The following is a 22,416-nucleotide window of genomic DNA, read 5'->3' as shown; positions in this document are numbered from 1 at the left end:
TATTATTATTATTATTATTATTATTATTATTATTATACATATAAATGGGCTAGGCCCATGAATAGTTCTTGTGGTTGATTGGGTGAGGTGGGGTGACGGTTTGACGTGATTGGTGGAGGTTGGCAGTGGGCCAATATATAGATGTTGCGTGGCATTCACTGAGCTGTATTCTTTTTATTTTCCCAATTGAGTAAATTGCCATTTTAGTCCCTGAGTATTGTCCAAAATTGTCATTTTAGTCCAAATAGTTTTTTTTGTTTGCATCTGGGTCCCTGACTTTTACATTTTATTGCCATTTTGATCACAATGTCTAACTTCGTCCATAAACCCCATTTGTAACCAGGGGTATTTTGGGGATTAACTAAAAAGGTTTTAAACATTGCCATTTTGATCCATTTTTTTACCCCAGTATATAAACACAATTCACCCCTTTTTACAACCCTAATTCACCCCAACAACTCATCGTCTTCCACAATTCACCAACGTTGGAAGCCCTAAAAACCCTAATTCATCAAAATCCACAGACGTCCCCTGTCTAAAATCGTTCGTGTACAAACCCTAATTTGGAAATCATCATGGTTTACTGTGTATGTGGGTTCGAAACTAAATCCAGGCCGACGCTTCCATTGCTGCATTCGTCCGGGCCGACGCTTCCATTGCTGCACTCGTCCGGGTAATAGTTGTGGGTTCGTGTGTTGGGCTGAGCCCCCTTTGTACGTGTCTTCTGTAGCCCTGAATCATGAAGAAAATCATAGCGAGTTGGGAGTTGACAACAGGGACCTGCTGTAACAACCCGCACCTTCGTGCGTTGTTACTACTCGATACACTCGTTACGCCTAGCACCGGAGATTCGGATCATAATATAACTATATCAATTACATCGCTAAATCGAAGTATAATCGAATGATTACGCATATTCTATCATTAGTACAAACCTATTTTTGCATAACACTCACGATGATGTCGAGTAAAGGCCTAATCTACCCTTCTCGATAAGCGTGAGGTGTCAAAACGTAAGTAATCAACGCTAACAAGGACTATCGGGTGAGTGCTATGACTCCAGCCGTCATGACGATGATAGCAATACGAGTAAGTAGTGCCCCGGTAATCATTGTGGCACATCACATCGAAGAACGCACTCGAAGGCACGCGTAACTCGATCACCGCACTGAGAATTGGATACATAAATACGTATATACGGCCCTTTTGTGATTAATAATAATAAATAATTTAATAATTATATAAATATATGAAAATATGGTTCAAACCGTCGAAATCGCACCAAAAACGGGATCAAAAGGCTTCCGAACGGATCAATTCGATCAGGCTAGTCAAATCAATCATCGAACTCAAGTGTGGAGATTCTAGTACTTTTATACGTGTGTGTGTGCCTTATGTGTTACTTGTGCATGTTTACTTTTATGTTAAAGTGTGTGGTGAATCAATCAAATCAATCAAGACTCAAAGGTGAATCAAACTCAATGGAAATCGAACCCGAAATGGTTGTAAGGATGCTCGTATGTTGGATATAGTAGTTGGGACTAAAAGTAATTTGATTAGGAAATCCTACCATCCTCAAATCATCGTTCTAAGTCGAAATATCAAAAATCATCGCGAAACACTCAAAACCAGGCAAGCCGATCGAACAGGGCAACCTGATCGAACAGGCTAGCCGATCGAACAGGGCAACCTGATCGAACAGGCTAGCCGATCGAACAGGGCAACCTGATCGAACAGGCTAGCCGATCGAACAGGGCAACCTGATCGAACAGGCTAGCCGATCGAACAGGGCAACCTGATCGAACAGGCTAGCCGATCGAACAGGGTGTTCGATCGGGCAGCTGCTCGATCAGGGATGCTGTTCGATCAGCTGACCCTCTCCTCTTTTGGAAGCCTATAAATAGGGCTGTCTTTGTCAAACTTTCCACTTTTGGAAAAGCTCTGACCGACCAGCCTCTTCTTCTCACTAAATCTCAGATTTCTCTCAAACCGGTAAGTATTACGCTCTAATCCTTGTACGTTTTTGTTCATTAATCGATTCTACATCTTTCTATCTTTCAAAACTTGGATTTCATCCATGAAATCACCAAGATCTAGGTGTTCTTGGGTGATGTCATCATGTGTTCTTCAAAGAACACTAAGTTTTGACATCATTCCACCATGAATCGCTTAGATCTAACCGATTTCCACATGAATAACCTAAAATCTACCAAAGATCTTAACATTTCACGGTGGGAAAGGATTGGAAGATGGGTTTTCATCTATCTTTCAACTCTTTTACACTCAAACCGGTGAAAACGAAGCTTGAACCGATTTATAAACCATTCTAAACAAACACATGGTTCAAGATTCGGGTTCTACCGAGAGATATACCGATTTCGGGTTAAACGTTAAACTTGGGTTCCAAACCGTCTCTGACCGAGTTTGGGTGATTCCTGCTCGAGTCAGTAGGCTAAGTGGGGACTTCAGTTTTGTGGTTCAACTCGTAGTCAAAATATCTCTAAAACATCAACAATTAACGGGAATAACCAAGTGTTAAGTGATAGGTTAACCGAATCGAGAAGCTGGCCGAACGGCTAGGCTGTTCGATCGAACAGCCCAACCGAACGACTATGCCAGCCGATCGACTAGGCTAACCGATCGACTAGCACTTAGTCCCACAAACTCATGAAGTGTAGTATTGACGAGGTACTGTTCGATCGACTACGCCACTCGATTGTAATCATTACTGCTCGAATCATGAGATACTATACTTTCAAAACACTTAGACTTTTCGAAACATTGGAATGTCACCCGATCGAACATGCCAACCGATCGAGTGACATATTTGAAAACAATGAAGTGCTAGCCGATCGGTTGGGCTAACCGATCGAACAGCTGTTCGATCGGCCAACTTGAAAGGTAGTACAAACCATCATACACAAACACATCCTTCACATCAAAGGAAGAAACAATCCACTTGAAGGAACCAGCCGATCGAGCCAGCCGGCCGATCGAATGGATGTTCGAACGGACTTTCGAACCAATCGAACAGCCCACTCGATCGAACTGCTGTCCGATCGAATGGCCTACTCGATCCAAGTACACTGTTTACTTTTTCCGCATTACTCATCGTTATGTTATCGAACTATTCAGGCTAACCTATTCTCAGTGTTCCTTTCAATCCACAACCAACCACTGTGAGTATACTTGACCCCTTTTATCGAATTTTGGGTGTAACATACGTTCCAATAAAACCAAACTTATCAAACGAATGATTTAATTGGACTATTTATCACTTGCGAATAACTGTTTGCATAGATATACGTGATGCTAGTACCTGTATGCTAGGACTTATACTCGTGACGTCCCACCAAGACTAGTATAGTACTATTTCGCCCGACGGGGTCTAGTTATGCCATCAAGAGTCGAGCATCGAGGACTTAGCTGGTAGTATCAGTTTTGTGAGTATATATGTTGTGTATTACGTTTATGCATGTGGAAATTCGCAGCACTTTTAATCTATCACACTATCACATATCAAACCTGTATACTCGCCAATACTTTTGTATTGACAAAGTTTTAACGTATGTTGCAGGTTTAGCCGAAGTTTACATCAAATCAAGCTAGGAAGTCTAGAAACGCATCTAAAATCTAGGTTGTCGGATTTGAATTGTTCGAGAGGACAAGAAATCCATGATAACTTACGTGATTGTATTGTTTGTTAGTATGGGATGACAAATGTAATAAATATTATCGCAATATAGTTGTTATGGATTCTCTTGAGCAATCTGATTCGCCTAGTGCCGCGCCCCGATGATTCCGCCATCGGTTGGGGTGTGACAGATTGGTATCAGAGCCATAACTATAGGGAATTAGGCAAAGTTTGAGACTCGACCTAGTCCGGGTCGATGTCTTAGAAAATTGACCTAGTCTATAGTCTAAGTACCCACAGGCCGACTCATACGAACTCGTTAGGGTTTGTTTGGGCCAACTTGCTACTCTCGATCGAAAAGTTACAACTATTGTGTGAACACCGCATACTACAGCTTCACACAAAGAGCCTTTCCTAAGGCTAGAAGGTTACTTAGCCTTTCCTAAGGCTGACACAATACACATGTTTTCAAAACTACTCGCATAACAAAACCGAGTGATCTAGTCGAGACCAGGTGTGAAAACCAACAACTCTCGATAGGATCACTCACTCAGCGTATTTTTCTAGCACGAGAACTCTTTGTTGAGCTAGGAGTGACATCCACATCTCGACAAAAGATCTCCATTTCGAAATTCTGGTGGAACTCTCGGATTTATTCGATGAGCACAACCACAAATGGGAACGAAGTTGTTAAGCCAGGGGTGAAACCCATACCTTAATCAACTGTTCCACTCTATAAAATGGTTTACAAAAGCTCTCACCAAGGTCACGACCATAACAACTACTCAGGCTACGCGAAGACTAGAGAGACGAATGTCAGGAGCTGCATCCCAGTGGAAGCATGAGTCCCCTAGGTCAACGCGTATGCCCGAACTTGTTGGGTATAGTCGGGTTACTTGGGTAGTCAACGCCTAAACACCCAAGGCATTCCATCTAAATTTTACGTGTATGGTTTACGTCTATGAGTTTTCAAATTTAAGCTTTACGATTTACCGGTTTCTCGATTTATCGAATTTACGAACCTCGATTTACAAAGCGCACAACCTGCACAGCCATCGCAATCAAAAACAAAGACCGAATGACCGCAACAAAACCAACGCCTAAGTACTCGAATTCGCTTACGCCATTTCTCTCGTCGCGTCCTCGCGAATTCTGAACCAATATCTATGTGTAACCTACAGCTATACCTATACGTACTATATACAAAACGAATCAATTATGTGAGAGGTTAGGAATCTAGTATTTTCCTATGTGGCTCCTATGTGTTTAAATAATTCTATACCAAGTTTTGATCGAATCAAATCGCATCAAAAGTTCAGAAATCATTATGATCGAATCTCATTCCGAATCCTTCTGTCTAGATGCCTTCCAACAACTCGATCTCGAGACGAGTAGCTAGGAGAAGAGCCCAACGACGCGCCGATAAGAGGATTGCCTCAATTGTGACCAAGGAAGTGGTCAAGCTCATTCCTCAAATTGTCGCGCAAGTGCACTCTCGAAGCCACTCTCGAGCCCCGGAAGACGTCAAGACGGAATCTGCATTCCTCCACAAACACTTCAAAGCCTGTGATCCGATGCCTTTCACGGGTGAAGGAGATGTTTCTCAATTACTCCAGTGGTTCGATGCCATCGAGGTTACCCTTCGTCAGAGTGGGTGCCCCGAGGACCTTCAAACTACTTGCGCCACCGGAGTATTTCAATCGAGAGCACTCGATTGGTGGACCGCCGAACGCAACAAACGTGGGATCTCCGCAGCTTACGCCCTCTCATGGGGCGAGCTGAAGGAACTCATGAAGGAAGAATATTGTCCTACTCACGAAGTCCAGAAGCTAGAGAACGAATTTTGGGAAATCAAGCAAACCGAAGGTGACAATGCGAGCTATACAGCAAGGTTCAAACAGCTTAGCATAATCTGCCCAAGTCAAGTCGACACTCCGAAGAAAGCTATCGCGAAGTATATTCGTGGCTTACCAGAGTGTGTGGGTGATTTTGTCGAAGCTGCAAAACCTACTACCATCGAAGAAGCCTACCGACTAGCCGCAGAGATCAACAGCAAACGAGTCATGGACGGGTTCTCCTTCAAGAAGCCTGTCACACGAGCTCATCAAGCAATCTTCATCAACTCATCCGACGATTCCCTTGGAGAATCGGTCGATGGTTCATCTGACAGCTCCTCGGAGGATTCTTCCAAGGATTGCTCCGACAATGTTTCCGTCAAATCATCAGGCAAATCCGAGGACGACACTACATCAACTCCAGAAGCCCAACCGAGCCGCAAACGAAAGACCGTGAGCCCAGACTCTTCAACAACTGGACTGCCGCAACCCGAACCTCTCCGATCAGTCCCAGTTCAGCCACAACGGGCTTACCATGGATCTCATCCCCTGTGTTTCACATGCACGTATCATCACCCGCTAGAAGCAGGATGTCGCTATTGCGCAAATTGCAACTGGTATGGGCATTATACGTCGCAGTGCCGTACAGGACCGTGACCTGGAAGGAAGTCATCAGCAATCGCCGTCTCCGCAAATATCCACAACAACGTTATTTTGATCCTAATGTTGTTGTAATAATCCGACTTATCGCTATCATTTCTGGAACTTATTTCATATATCATCGTGTGTGGATTCTATTTCTCTTACAATCGAGCACTATCTAGACGCTAGCACTATGTACTATATTATGTATTTTATCCCTATAACACTCTTAGAACGAGGTACGGTATACGTGCAAGGGACAACTAATCACGGGTGCACACGGGATTATCTTGGTCAGTGCACGGAGATCGTAGTGAAGCTCTAATGGTGCCATAACGTTTAAAAGCACGGTCAAGGCCGTGTCAACAAAGTGTGACACCAAAGCACGGGGCATAAGTAGTAGGGGTGACGCGGGGGTACGCTTTACCATACTACCGAAACTTCGTGAAGAAAGTGCCATGTGGAGTTGGACGTTATTAGACCTATTATACTATTATGGTTAATTTGACACTCTACCATCAATCACAAGGCGTAACAAAACTAAATCGCATCACTGCGAGGCTTCACGTAAGTCCGCGTACACAAATTGCCACATCGATGAACTTAGGTAAGTTCACCCCGAAGAGCAATTGGAGCAACGCGAGACTGGGCGTAAAGTCTAGAACGCAACTTAATCGCAGTTTTGCCGGATCAATCTCGCAATCAAATCATTCGATAAGTGGCTCGAAATCGCAATCGCATCATGTGTTTGTCTAGAAATCTCTAACGCTAGTTGTTGTCAATTGTGTGAACTTCTATCAGCTGGTGTGGATCGTCAATTGTGGATTCGCTAGACGAGTATCGAGAATCACTCGCCGCCTTCCACTCTTAACGCGCCTCGCACCTAATCCATCAACTCGATACTCTTATCATGGTTCGCTATTACTTATCAATGCACGCATTCTACGTGTCATGTTAGCGCACAAGACCTCGCTTCACGAGGCGAAACTAACAAGGTTGAAACATGGTGATGTTTTGACCATATTAGTTGACCTTGTGGAAAAAGGCCGTGTGGGCTAGCCTTAGTACTATTCGTGGTGTAATCAGTTCAATCAATCGTCTATCACTCGCAACGCAACAATCGTCGCTTATCAATCTGTTGAAATCTATTGTCTATCGATGTTCGAATGTTACTTGGAAGTCATCGCAGGTGGTGTAATGTTAGGGTGCATGACATTGCTTCACAAGATAAAACTAATATGGAAACATGGTGTTTGTCATATTAGCAAGTCTTGTGGAAACGTGCCATGCGAACTTCGTGTGGAATCAAATCGAAATCTCATTTACCCGAATCAAATCGTGTCATTCGTTGCCCAACCAAGCATACCATATCAGCGTTGTGCGACCGGACTACTCGCACCCGCTGCCTACGCTTGGTTTGCATCCAACTTATTTCTATTCAAAACTCGGTCTAACACCTCATCGCTAGGATCAAGGGAATCGAAATTCTATCTGTGTCTTATCGGCACGCATGACACTGCCTCATGAAACAGAGTTAATATGGGTAAAGCATGGTGGATACGCCGCTGGTACTTCCTATATATAAGTGTTTTAACCATACTAACGAAATTTTATGGGAAGGTGCCACGTGGGGCCCGATGTAAGTTATTTTTTCCATAATATTAAGGAAAACCTATTTTTATAAAAATTGTTACTAAAACCGTTGGACAAATGAAATTCCTTACAACATGGAGAAAACATTGAATCAGTTTGGCTCCGTGCCCAATGAAAATTTCATAAGTCCAATTCTTTTCTTAAAAACCTTTGCAATGACCGACAGGAATCTTCCCGAGAACGAGGGTTCGACAGTCGAGTTCCGCTCGAACCCACGTTGTAGGAAAGTTTTCTTAAAACTTATTTTGCCACCTGATTCTTTTAAAATGTAAAACTCAAAACCTGTTATCAAATAACAAAACCCTCCACATAGCGCTGGTGTGGACATCAAAACGGTCGACACCGCGCCATGAGGAGATTTTTCTTAATTAACTTCGGAAATTAATCAAGTATTGGTAAGTTTAAAACGCTATAAAATTGCTTTTTGTATGTGTTATCACTTCTAAGTAATCGAATCGTATGCTCTCTCTATTTTCACTCGCCAAATCGTAATCGATCGCTCGTTATCTAGACGCTATTAACCTCTACTCTCAATCGCATCAACTCTTATTGGATTAATTTCGGGACGAAATTTCCTAAAGGAGGGGATACTGTAACAACCCGCACCTTCGTGCGTTGTTACTACTCGATACACTCGTTACGCCTAGCACCGGAGATTCGGATCATAATATAACTATATCAATTACATCGCTAAATCGAAGTATAATAGAATGATTACGCATATTCTATCATTAGTACAAACCTATTTTTGCATAACACTCACGATGATGTCGAGTAAAGGCCTAATCTACCCTTCTCGATAAGCGTGAGGTGTCAAAACGTAAGTAATCAACGCTAACAAGGACTATCGGGTGAGTGCTATGACTCCAGCCGTCATGACGATGATAGCAATACGAGTAAGTAGTGCCCCGGTAATCATTGTGGCACATCACATCGAAGAACGCACTCGAAGGCACGCGTAACTCGATCACCGCACTGAGAATTGGATACATAAATACGTATATACGGCCCTTTTGTGATTAATAATAATAAATAATTTAATAATTATATAAATATATGAAAATATGGTTCAAACCGTCGAAATCGCACCAAAAACGGGATCAAAAGGCTTCCGAACGGATCAATTCGATCAGGCTAGTCAAATCAATCATCGAACTCAAGTGTGGAGATTCTAGTACTTTTATACGTGTGTGTGTGCCTTATGTGTTACTTGTGCATGTTTACTTTTATGTTAAAGTGTGTGGTGAATCAATCAAATCAATCAAGACTCAAAGGTGAATCAAACTCAATGGAAATCGAACCCGAAATGGTTGTAAGGATGCTCGTATGTTGGATATAGTAGTTGGGACTAAAAGTAATTTGATTAGGAAATCCTACCATCCTCAAATCATCGTTCTAAGTCGAAATATCAAAAATCATCGCGAAACACTCAAAACCAGGCAAGCCGATCGAACAGGGCAACCTGATCGAACAGGCTAGCCGATCGAACAGGGCAACCTGATCGAACAGGCTAGCCGATCGAACAGGGCAACCTGATCGAACAGGCTAGCCGATCGAACAGGGCAACCTGATCGAACAGGCTAGCCGATCGAACAGGGCAACCTGATCGAACAGGCTAGCCGATCGAACAGGGCAACCTGATCGAACAGGCTAGCCGATCGAACAGGGTGTTCGATCGGGCAGCTGCTCGATCAGGGATGCTGTTCGATCAGCTGACCCTCTCCTCTTTTGGAAGCCTATAAATAGGGCTGTCTTTGTCAAACTTTCCACTTTTGGAAAAGCTCTGACCGACCAGCCTCTTCTTCTCACTAAATCTCAGATTTCTCTCAAACCGGTAAGTATTACGCTCTAATCCTTGTACGTTTTTGTTCATTAATCGATTCTACATCTTTCTATCTTTCAAAACTTGGATTTCATCCATGAAATCACCAAGATCTAGGTGTTCTTGGGTGATGTCATCATGTGTTCTTCAAAGAACACTAAGTTTTGACATCATTCCACCATGAATCGCTTAGATCTAACCGATTTCCACATGAATAACCTAAAATCTACCAAAGATCTTAACATTTCACGGTGGGAAAGGATTGGAAGATGGGTTTTCATCTATCTTTCAACTCTTTTACACTCAAACCGGTGAAAACGAAGCTTGAACCGATTTATAAACCATTCTAAACAAACACATGGTTCAAGATTCGGGTTCTACCGAGAGATATACCGATTTCGGGTTAAACGTTAAACTTGGGTTCCAAACCGTCTCTGACCGAGTTTGGGTGATTCCTGCTCGAGTCAGTAGGCTAAGTGGGGACTTCAGTTTTGTGGTTCAACTCGTAATCAAAATATCTCTAAAACATCAACAATTAACGGGAATAACCAAGTGTTAAGTGATAGGTTAACCGAATCGAGAAGCTGGCCGAACGGCTAGGCTGTTCGATCGAACAGCCCAACCGAACGACTATGCCAGCCGATCGACTAGGCTAACCGATCGACTAGCACTTAGTCCCACAAACTCATGAAGTGTAGTATTGACGAGGTACTGTTCGATCGACTACGCCACTCGATTGTAATCATTACTGCTCGAATCATGAGATACTATACTTTCAAAACACTTAGACTTTTCGAAACATTGGAATGTCACCCGATCGAACATGCCAACCGATCGAGTGACATATTTGAAAACAATGAAGTGCTAGCCGATCGGTTGGGCTAACCGATCGAACAGCTGTTCGATCGGCCAACTTGAAAGGTAGTACAAACCATCATACACAAACACATCCTTCACATCAAAGGAAGAAACAATCCACTTGAAGGAACCAGCCGATCGAGCCAGCCGGCCGATCGAATGGATGTTCGAACGGACTTTCGAACCAATCGAACAGCCCACTCGATCGAACTGCTGTCCGATCGAATGGCCTACTCGATCCAAGTACACTGTTTACTTTTTCCGCATTACTCATCGTTATGTTATCGAACTATTCAGGCTAACCTATTCTCAGTGTTCCTTTCAATCCACAACCAACCACTGTGAGTATACTTGACCCCTTTTATCGAATTTTGGGTGTAACATACGTTCCAATAAAACCAAACTTATCAAACGAATGATTTAATTGGACTATTTATCACTTGCGAATAACTGTTTGCATAGATATACGTGATGCTAGTACATGTATGCTAGGACTTATACTCGTGACGTCCCACCAAGACTAGTATAGTACTATTTCGCCCGACGGGGTCTAGTTATGCCATCAAGAGTCGAGCATCGAGGACTTAGCTGGTAGTATCAGTTTTGTGAGTATATATGTTGTGTATTACGTTTATGCATGTGGAAATTCGCAGCACTTTTAATCTATCACACTATCACATATCAAACCTGTATACTCGCCAATACTTTTGTATTGACAAAGTTTTAACGTATGTTGCAGGTTTAGCCGAAGTTTACATCAAATCAAGCTAGGAAGTCTAGAAACGCATCTAAAATCTAGGTTGTCGGATTTGAATTGTTCGAGAGGACAAGAAATCCGTGATAACTTACGTGATTGTATTGTTTGTTAGTATGGGATGACAAATGTAATAAATATTATCGCAATATAGTTGTTATGGATTCTCTTGAGCAATCTGATTCGCCTAGTGCCGCGCCCCGATGATTCCGCCATCGGTTGGGGTGTGACACCTGCAAGAAAAGCTTCAACGAGTCATTTTAGAAAACAAAAGTTTGAAGATTGTTTTAGGGGTCATTTTGTTCTCTGTACTGATGTTCTACTTAGCAATTTGAGTAGTTGATTAAGATTTGTGAAATGTATGAAGCTTTAATGGAATGAAATGGTCAGTGTTTTGTTGAATATTTATGTTGATCTAAGATAATGAAAGTGGTTATTGTAATTAGACATGTATGGTCACAGTTGTCAATTGGTGTTAGTTTGGTTGTTTGGCTTATGTTAATTAGACATGTATGGTCAGTCCAAATTCAGGTTTCGGCCATTTGGCGCACAATTGAAAATGGGTCACAATTGACACCATTTGCACATCAATTTTGATATCACTGATGGGTCACAGTTGACACATTCAGGTTTCGGCCGTTTGGCTAACAGTTGATATGCAAATGTGTCAAAGCATTGACACCATACAAACAGACATGAATTACAAACCACAAGACAATATTAATTCATTACAAACTGTTTCCATTACAAACCAAAAGACAAGACTAAACCATTACATACTTGTTCCATTACAAACCATAAGACACATGTCCAAATACCATACCAAACAGACGTGAATTACCTAAACAAAAGGCCTGTACCATACAACACAGCATGAAGTAAAGCTTGTCCAAAATGAGTTAATATCCAACAAAAGAACCTAAACCACAATACATCAAGTTCAACAAATTGACCCTAAACATCACCACCTGCTGCACAACCATCCAGACCAGCAGCTCCACCCTCCTGACCAGCAGACCCACCCTCCTGTCCATTAACACCAGCAGCCTCACCCTCCTGTCCAGCAACACCAGCAGCCTCCCCACCCTTTCCTTTACTGCAGGTCCTCCTATTATGTCCTTTTTCCCCACAGGTAAGACATGTGACTGTATACCCTTTTTTGGGCAGTTTTCCACTTTTTTCAATTACCTCGTTTACCTCCTCCAACTCGACGACAGATTTTCTTCTTTTCTTCTTGGGTCTCCCAGCAGGCTTATGATACTTGGGGGCTGTTAAAGTGGTTAGGCATTGGCTTTTAGGCCATAAATCCATACCATTGATTGGCTCTAGGGTGTGATTATAGACATCTTTCCATGTCTCTAGCCAGTAGGCCTTATCTACCCACTCTTCTGGTACACCATTACCCTCCCCATTCAATGCCCTGTTCCAGATACAAGCCACTGCATGCCTACATGGCATGCCAGTTAACTGGAACCTTCTGCATCCACAAGTCCTTTCTACAAGATTCACAGCCCTTTTTTCAAGTTCAGGACCACTAACCTATAATGTCAAAATAACCAAGTTTACATATATGCAAAGGATGATTGAAGCCTGTTTAATTGAGTGAAGAACAACTTACCTCATACTTTCCATTGCCACACCAAATAGCTGTGTAGTTTGCAGCGTCAGTCTTTATCTTCTCAAAAATCACAGTGGCCTTGGGAGTTAATGGTCCTGGGGACTTGCCAATCATTTTATGAACTACTACTATCCTTTTCATCAAGTATTCCCTAATGAAATCAAGACAGGTAATGATTGGTCTGTCCCTACCAATTAGTATATGTCTGTTGAACACCTCACATAGGTTGTTCAACAAGACATCACACTTGGGCCTTTCTGCATTGTGTCAACATCAAGAAAACAAGAACACATCAATAAGTTAACTGATAATAACAGTAGCATTAAAACAAGAAAATATACCATTGAAAAATGCTCTTGACCAATGTTTAGAAGGAATCTCCTTCAGCCAGTTGTACAAGTCCTTATCCTCTGTCAAGATTGCTTGCATATTCTTCTCAAACTTCTGAGGTGTTGTTGAACTAGCAGCAGCCCACAACAGGTTCTTAAAAACTGCACCTTTCCACCTTGGTTTCATGTTTTCATGAATATGCCGCAGACAGAATCTATGCTCAGCATTTGGAAAGACTTGCTATCCTCAACATCATCATCTTCGTATTCCTCATCTACTATGTAATCAGGATCCTCACTATCCTCACCCTTATCACTATCCTCACCCTTATCACTGCCCTCTTCACTTTCATCATTACCCTCATCCTCATTACCACTGTAATCAGGATCATCACCACCATCAGGATCAATAAACTTTGCATTTGTTACCTCTGTTTCTTTGCTTTGTTCATCATCTACTACATCATCACTTTCATCACTTTCATCTGAATCTGAATTAGAGTCAGAGCTAACATCCACTACACTAACCTTTTCATTACCCTGAACTTCAGTTTGTGTTAAATCACCTAAGTTTGCAGGATCAGCCTGTGATTCATCACCTAAGTTTGTAGCATCAGCTTGTTTTTTATTACCCAAAATATGCTCAACATACACCTCAATTACCTTGTGTGTTCGAGTATACTTAATCATCCCAATAACATCACTATCACTCATTAAGGATCTTATCCCAAATTCAAAACATTCTCCTGGAATCCTAAAGTTGTATCTTAATCCCCCTAGTTCATCTTCTGGGTAACCTAGCTCACCCATCATATCATTGAATATGATCAAAGAGAAGTAGTCAGGGTTAACCTTGTCAATGTACGATACTTTACCCTCATACCCAAATTCTGGAAAGTCCACCAATTCCCCTCCATGATGTATCTCAAATGTGAACAATTCTGGGTCGTCAACTGAAAATCAACATCAAAATACACCATCAACATCAAAATACACCATTAAACAACAATAATCGAACAAAAACAGGGGATCGTTTCACTAAATTTAAGGGTTTTAACACATACCATAATCCACATCGGGATTAAAGGCTGAACCAGGAGGCCGAGCATTCCACATCGTTCTTACTTCAATCGCCAACTCAGGAACTGTGATTATGCTTGAATACGGGTGAATTAGGGTGAATTGTGGAAGACGATGAGTTGTTGGGGGTGAATTAGGGTTGTAAAAAGGGGTGAATTGTGTTTATATACTGGGGTAAAAAATGGATCAAAATGGCAATGTTTAAAACCTTTTTAGTTAATCCCCAAAATACCCCTGGTTACAGATGGGGTTTATGAACGGAGTTAGACATTGTGATCAAAATGGCAATAAAATGTAAAAGTCAGGGACCCAGATGCAAAAAAAAACTATTTGGACTAAAATGACAATTTTGGACAAAACTCAGGGACTAAAATAGCAATTTACTCTTCCCAATTCATAGTTTAAATATACACATAAAAAACACAAATTGTGGTTGTGGTGTAGTGGACTTGAGGGACGCAGGCTCGATTTTTTAAGGTTCCGTTTTTGAAGCTTTTTTTTTTCAAAATTATAAATGTTTCAATAACATTATTTTTACTCTATACAAATTTACAATCATGGCCCTAAACTCTTGAAAAGTTACTAGATGGTGTCAAAACTTCATTTAGTTTCATATTTTTTAAGGAATACTTTATCCTTCTTTTAGTTCATATGTCATTTTTAAAAACGGTATGATGATAAACTGAACCGATTTTGGATTGCCTTTTTAAACAACAGTCTTTATTTTCAAATAACATTTATTTTACATATCATTTGTTGTGTTTCGCCGTAAGGCGTGACGTAAACAAATCTAGTTTATATTAAAACGAGAAGATTTTTACGATTCCCACTGACTGTATTTGTTACTAGTTCTCACCTGAAACCGACACTATATCTCCGAATTTAAGGACCTAAAACGTAAACAAACAAAACTCTACGGCCTATAGAAAACTCGAAACCAACTAGATTCTCATATACTTATTTTAACATAACATCATTTTACTTTCTAAACGAATTTAATTATATATTTTTTTTAAATTTATTCAAAATGTACATGCTCTCAAGTCTCATTGCATGGCAAGTCAACCGTTGACTTCAATCCACGTATGGTGAACGTGCCCTCAACATTACAAACCTAAATTTAGTCAAACGTTGACTTCCATGCAACCATAAATAAATATAAATAAATTATAATCTATAAATACCGCCAATTACACTTTCAAAAAACCACAAGTTCAAAATGGACCATCTCCCTCGCTCCGGCAGCCGCCACGTCACACCGCCTGCCGGAAACCACCATCCGCCGCTCCTCACGCGTTGCAAAAGCGCAAACACAACCACATCTCCGCCGCTCGCCACAATATCATCTAACAACCCAACCACCTTCACTAAATCTAGATCAATATCCACCACGAAAACCCTAAGTTATAGAGAACCGGAAGTGAATCATTTCATGATCCACATTCCGAATCCAATGACTACCAACACCGATCATCTTACTAGCGTGGCCTCCAAGAAGAAGCCAACAAAAGACTCGAGTACAAAAATTTTGCCGCGAAAAAAACCTACTTCTCCTTCGGCTTGGGCCTTGTCTCCCGGCCGAGTTGCTCCTTGTCCGTCTCTGTCTCCGTCTCCTGTGTCGGTAAAGCCGCCAAGTCACGGCGGCAGGACCACCACAGGCGGACTTAGTGGAGTTTTAAAGTACTTTAGTCAGAAAAAATCAGTTACTTCTGAAGATGCATATGTGCATAGTTTTAAATTAATGAATAATAGGTTGTTGCAATGGCGGTTCGCAAATGCACGAGCCGAATTCACCATGTCCGCTGTTAAAGCGGTGGCGGAGGTAACTAACTGATTAACTAACTAACTAACTAACTAACTAACTAACTGGCATGATCATGTTTGGCGCCATATATTTTTATTTTATTTTATTTTTTTAATGAAGATTATTGTTGATGCAGATGAAGATGTTCAATGTGTGGCTTGAGATACTTGCGATAAGGAATTCGAACATGGTAAAGCGAATAGAAGTACAAAAGCTAAAAAACTATATCAGATTGTATCATATTATGAACTCGCAAATGTTCTTGCTAGAAAAATGGTCGAGAATCGAGGGTAAAAACTTTGAAGCTGTTAGTCGAGTTGTTAGGAAATTGACCGTCGCATGTGCAAATATCCCGTTGCTCTATGATTCCAAGGTAATAAACAAGTTTCCCTTGTAGCATCTTACCCCTCATACCAATCAAAATATTATCTTTCAAAAGTTTTACATAGCCGAACTAAGAAAGACTTCGTCGAGCATCTTCTGAACGTCATTTATCACGTGTAGGGAGACGTTTCATCAATTTGTGAGGTGTTGGTCACTGCTAACACGCTTTTGTCGAATATAGAATCCGCAATCTCAAAGTTATCTTATCAGGTAATCTATGACTTTCTGAAATAGAGTTTTAGTTACATGAGTCATGTGGCGATTTGAAACAGGCCGAGAAGTCATGTTACCAGTTGACCGAGCTTTCAATTATCGCTAAACAAGAACACGAATTGCTAGCCGAGCTGCAAACATGGATGACTGACGTCGCATTGCTAAAAGTGAGCAATCAACTATTCAACGACATCAAAAATAATTGTCAACGTATGTGTTTCTTGATTTCAAACATTGTATGATGCAGGAAGAAGAAAGAAGCTTGCGCGCTCATATAATATGCAAATTAGTATAGATCCTATACGTTGAGGATCACTGTCAACAACCCTTAATTCCGATGAGCTGGTAAGAACATGGACGAAAAGTATTTTCAAGAACATGAATGTTCAAAATCAACATCAAAACAAAAGCTCAGAACTAAAGAAAAAACAACAGATGCCACCCTTAAAGTTATCAACGGTAACGGCGAAGGGAAAGAGTGTTGTTCCTCTTCCAGGTTGCCCTTCTCGAGGGACGTGCCTTGTGGTTCAAGTGTCCCTTACCACGCAGACCTCTGTATTTCTTGCCAGCAGATGTCAATCCACGAAGCTCTCTGTGTTTGTGAACCGGGTTGCAGATCCAGTTGATCCGTGGGTCGTTACGGATAGCAGCATGTGCTGGGTCCACCAAGATCACCTCAAAGTACTTGTACGTCGAGTCCTGCATTACAGATTGTACTTAGTACCAAATTGGTTGACAAAATAGACCAGTTTGAATAACAAAACAACCGAAATCAATAGGTTGAAAATGACACCTGTACTTGTAAACGATAGTTGTTAATGGCGAATAGCGATAAGGTACCCATATGCTACATAGCAAATAGTGATAAATAGCGGACAGCTATTTAATAAATAGTGATACACTACAAAATTAAAAAGAATATATGTATATTATATGTAGCAATACACTAAAAAAATATTTTTTTTATGTGAGTGTTTATATACATATATCAAAATACCCTGGTATATATGCTATTTTACATGTATATTTAACAAAAACCTAAAATCCAACTATTTTACATGTATATTTAACAAAAAACTAAAATCCAGCTATTTTACATGTATATTTAACAAAAAACTAAAATCCAGCTAAATTATAGCTATATTTAATTGCTATTTATATTAAAAAACAAAAAAATAAGGTGTCGCTATTCTCGATATCCATCTCTACAACCCTAATAGTGACACTATACCTATATGCTACATGGCGCACTATAGCGATTGCTACAATCGCTATTGACAACTACGTTGTAAACATGTATGCTAACCCTTTAAAAAATTGTGAAAAACGCTTGATGAGGTTAGAAATATACACGTACCTCATTGAGCCAATAAGAGTTAAGAACCTTAAGACCACCCAACTTCCTGCCAGCGCGTTCTTCAGCAACAGATCTCTTGCTGCGCTGGAATTTCAGTTGCGTGACACCCTGGTTTGTGGGCTTTCCGTACACAATACCCTTGGGAACGGGTCTCTTACGCCCACCACGCCTCACACGTACTCGATAGATTACATAACCCTACCAAAAATAAACATAAAAATTAAAAGACAATCATATTATATGATATCTAATAAAGACTTTGTGGTAAAATATACTAAAAAAAATTACAAATTCGTTTGATTGGCATTATAGTTGGTAATCATGGAAATAACAGGAATTAACATGTGAAATGACTTATACAGCATTTCAGGCCAGATTAAAACCCTTGCATAGCAACTCAGCAAAACATTGCAACTTGGGGGGATGTAAACAAGCCAAGCCAATTGACGCTCGTGAGCTACTCGAGATCGACTCAGTAAAAGCTCAATATGAGCCTCACTAAAAACAAGCAAGTTTAATAAACAATATTAAGCTTCGCTAAAAACAAACACGTTTTGTTTAATAAACAAGATTGAGCTTCACTTATGAAGCTTGAGCTGATTCGCGAGCCTAAAAGCCTAATAATTTTACTAAATATATTTATAATGGTATAATTTTTAATACATATAAAGATAAACATATATACTAGTTATAAAACTTGTAATTATAAACATATATGGAAAATAATTATAGATATATAAACATAATTTACTTATTTAACATCAATATGCAGACACAAAGGAGTCCTTAAGCAGACAAAAAAAATAAGTTTTTTTAATTCTAATTCAAACATCCAAAGTACCAATCTAACTATGGTCTGAACGTGCATACAAATGATAAAAATGTTGTAATCAATCATACAAAATGTTCTTTACCAAAAAAAAAAAAAAAAAAATCATACAAAATGTTGTATCCTTCATCATGTAACAAAACAATCTACTTAACTCATAACACAAATCAATAACAAATGTGCAAATACATATTCAAATGAATCAAACTTACTTGTTTGGCTTTATAGCCCATACGACGGGCCTTATCGGGTCGGGTAGGATGAGTGACCCGAACAATGGAAGGAAGCTGACGATACTCCCAACACCTGACTCTCTGCATAAACCTCATGACATCCGACTGCTTCTTCCTCCATAGCTCCGACACATAAGTGTAAGCACCTGTAATCAATCACCAACCAACATTATTTTCATCTGATTAAAACCCTAATTATCCGCATTTAACTAATCGGATCGATCAATCAGTAATTAAACACAATACGAAATGAAAAGAAGATGTGATTTAGCAGCAGTTGTATGAGAAATTGAAGAAATGAATGAATGTATACCCATTGTTGTTGTTCTGGATGGCTAGGGCTGCTATGGAGAGTGAAAAGAAAGAAGATTAGGGTTTTTTATTATTGGAAGGTTATAAAGGGTCTATTTGTTTGGGCCTGGACTTGTTTATCTTGTATGGGCCGAACCGGATCACTTCTTTTTAGGGTGGGTATTTTTAGAGCATTCACATCTATTCCACTAAATTGTGTGAGTGGGGTTTTTATAATATGAAGAGTATAAAAAGTGGTTGTGAGTAGAGGAGAGAGAAAATGTTACTGTTCATCTGTATATTTGAAAAGACACTGTTCACCCCCTATAATTTTTTAATATATTTTGAAAGTGGTTGTGAGTGAAGGAGAGAGAAAAGATAATGATAAAGGTATAAAATATATTATTTAATTGAAAAGGAGAGAGAAAATATAGTGTATTTTAGTGTAATTTAGGGTGAAAAAAATAATGGAATGGATGTGAATGCTCTTCGTGTTTTTAAAATTTAAAAGAGATTTTGGTTTGTACTCCACTCGCGCTTGGTTCAAAACGCAGATAAAAATAAGCAAAGATCTAAATAGTTACTATAATAAAGTGTAAAGGTAAATAAAAGAAAGAGTTAAATGCCATTTTAGTCCATGTGGTTTGGTCATTTTGCCAGTTTAGTCCAAAGGTTTGAAACGTTGTCAATTTAGTCCAAATAGTTTCAAACGTTGCCATTTTAGTCTACTGAGTTAACTTCATCCATTTTTTCTGTTAACGAGAAGGGCAATTCAGTCATTTTATATGGTCGAATTGCCCTTCTAGTTAACAAAATTACATTTAAAATGACTGAATTGCCCTTCTCGTTAACAGAAAAAATGGATGAATTAACCCAGTTAACTAAAATGGAACGTTTGAAACTATTTGGACTAAAATGTCAACGTTTCAAACCTTTGGACTAAATTGCCAAAATGACCCAAATCGCAGGGACTAAAATGACATTTAACTCAAAAAGAAAATTAAAAAAAGAAACTTTATTAAAGCTGAGGGGCTAAACATGTAATTATTAAAGTTGGGGGACTAAGTATGTCATTACCAAAGTTGAGGAGCAAAAGTTGGTTGATGTTGACAAAAGTTGAGAGGCTAAGTATGTCATTATCAAAGTTGAGGGGCCAATATGTCATTATAAAAGTCGAGAGACCAAACTTGGTTGATGTTGTCAAAATTTGAGGGGCTAAATATGACATTACCAAAGTTGAGGGGCCAAAATTGATTGATGCTAAAGTAAATGTGCCAAAGTTGGTTGATGTTGACAAAATAGCATTGTAAGTATATATATAATTAAAAAAACAAACAAATATACCAAGTAAAAGCTTACTTATAGCAAAGTTACGCTGTGTTCTGGAGTTAACTTAAGGAGATAAAATAAAGAATTATCTTTTTTTTCTTTTCTTTTCTCTCTATTTCCTTTCAAATTGAAATGATGAATTTTAGATAAAAAAATCTTTCATTTCCCTTCTTTTCTCTTCTTTAGTGGAACTTTAAAATACAAATAAAAATTATCTTCTTTTAAATACTTTCTTTTCTCTCATTTGATGAAACTCGAATAGGATATAAAATGGTAGAATGAGAACAAACATATTTTTCATGTCCCAAGAAAAATAGTGAGAGCCTTCTTCCAATAACCCTTGGCTTCGTAACTAGCCAAAGTTAAATAATTAGTTATATAATTTTTTAAGAGATAGTGCTTGTATTATTTAAAATTTAAATAATTAAATGGTTATTTATAATGTTAATATTAAATACAAATAAGTTTTATTATACAAAATGTATAAATAATTAGAGTACATTTTTTGTTTAAATTAGAATAATAATATTACTCTAGTTGTAGCATTTTGAACTAGAGTAATTATTATCACGTAATAATCACTCTGGTTCAAATGAAACTTACTCTAGTTGTTCCCATGTTTAGTACGTTAATTATGTTTTTACTGAATCTTATCCCTACTTATATAAGTGTTTTAAAAAATTCCAAAATTTAAGAATTAAAAACATAACCAGATTTATCTTAAGTCCAATTAAATCAATGACTATTTTTGCAAGTGTATGATAAATTCTTATAAGTTAAAAAAAGTAAATTTATAAAAGAATTTTAAAAAAATGTATTCCGTGTGAGAAAATAAGAGTTTGTGATGTTGGGTTTATGATTCATGGTTACTTTGTGCCTTTAGACGTCTGATAAATCTTGAAGGATACAAAGAAGATTAGCATAGCCTCGCCATCACAAATTTTTTATTTATTTATTTATTTGTTTTTAACAACGCATATATTTAAATATAGCGGTCAGCCAGAAGCTGAAAATACAAAAGGTTCAGAAAACAACGAAACGACAATCATACAAAGATGTCAAACGATCCCTGAGTTTAGGTCACTTTGTCATTTCAGTCCAAAAATGAAACTTTTTTTTATCCGAGTCCCCTGGGGTTTCATTTTTGTTGTAATTTTTATCCAATTGGCAAACTGGGTTATATTTTCTGTCAACTTTGCTCATTTTTGTCGTTTTTTTCTCATTTTAATGAAGGGTTTAATCGTCATTTTATGCCATCATATATCTTAATTAAACGAGGAAAATAACAAAAAAGTAGAGAAGTTAACAGAAAATTCTAACGTATTTTACCAATTGAATGAAAATGACAACAAAAATGAAACCTCAGAGACCCAGATACAAAAAAGTTTAATTGTTGAACTGAAGTAGCAAAAGTGACCTAAACTTATGACCGTTTTGGCATTTTAGTCTAAGAAGAAAAAAATAATGGTAGATACAAAAAAGTTTCATTGTTGAACTGATAAAACCTCATAGACCCAGATACAAAAAAGTTTCATTGTTGAACTGAAGTAGCAAAAGTTGCCTACCCTTTTTGGCATTTTACTCTAAGAAGAAAAAATAATGGTATGGTTAATCAATTTTTTGGTCAATGGTGTACATATGGTTTGTTTTCTCGATTTACACACTTCTTTATGTTTTTTTTCCAATATGAAGACGATCCAACTAGTTAATCGTGGCATTTGTTTGTTTATTGTTTATATAGGACAGGCATA

General features: G+C 39.0%; 2 protein-coding genes across 2 annotated transcripts; one reads left to right on the top strand and one right to left on the bottom strand.

Annotated features, from left to right (window-relative positions):
- The first annotated feature begins 15,444 nt into the window (after window positions 1-15,444).
- Window positions 15,445-17,069, top strand: LOC110912137 (QWRF motif-containing protein 7). The gene is made up of 5 exons (XM_035984405.1): window positions 15,445-16,047; window positions 16,166-16,402; window positions 16,534-16,623; window positions 16,686-16,793; window positions 16,874-17,069. Exons 1-5 carry the CDS (start codon window positions 15,445-15,447, stop codon window positions 16,919-16,921), a joined length of 1,086 nt encoding a protein of 361 aa, XP_035840298.1. The 3' UTR covers window positions 16,922-17,069.
- On the bottom strand, window positions 16,869-19,468 carry LOC110912138 (60S ribosomal protein L15). Its single transcript, XM_022156807.2, has 4 exons — window positions 19,359-19,468; window positions 19,025-19,191; window positions 17,984-18,181; window positions 16,869-17,325 (listed from the first exon to the last, which is right to left on the bottom strand). Exons 1-4 carry the CDS (start codon window positions 19,360-19,362, stop codon window positions 17,080-17,082), a joined length of 615 nt encoding a protein of 204 aa, XP_022012499.1. The 5' UTR covers window positions 19,363-19,468; the 3' UTR covers window positions 16,869-17,079.
- Between the last annotated feature and the right edge of the window lie 2,948 nt (window positions 19,469-22,416).

Source organism: Helianthus annuus, chromosome 15, assembly GCF_002127325.2.
Source record: "Helianthus annuus cultivar XRQ/B chromosome 15, HanXRQr2.0-SUNRISE, whole genome shotgun sequence".
NCBI classification, from domain to species: domain Eukaryota; kingdom Viridiplantae; phylum Streptophyta; class Magnoliopsida; order Asterales; family Asteraceae; genus Helianthus; species Helianthus annuus.
Note: the sequence above shows the minus strand (reverse complement) of the source record. Positions and strands in the feature narration are given on the sequence as shown.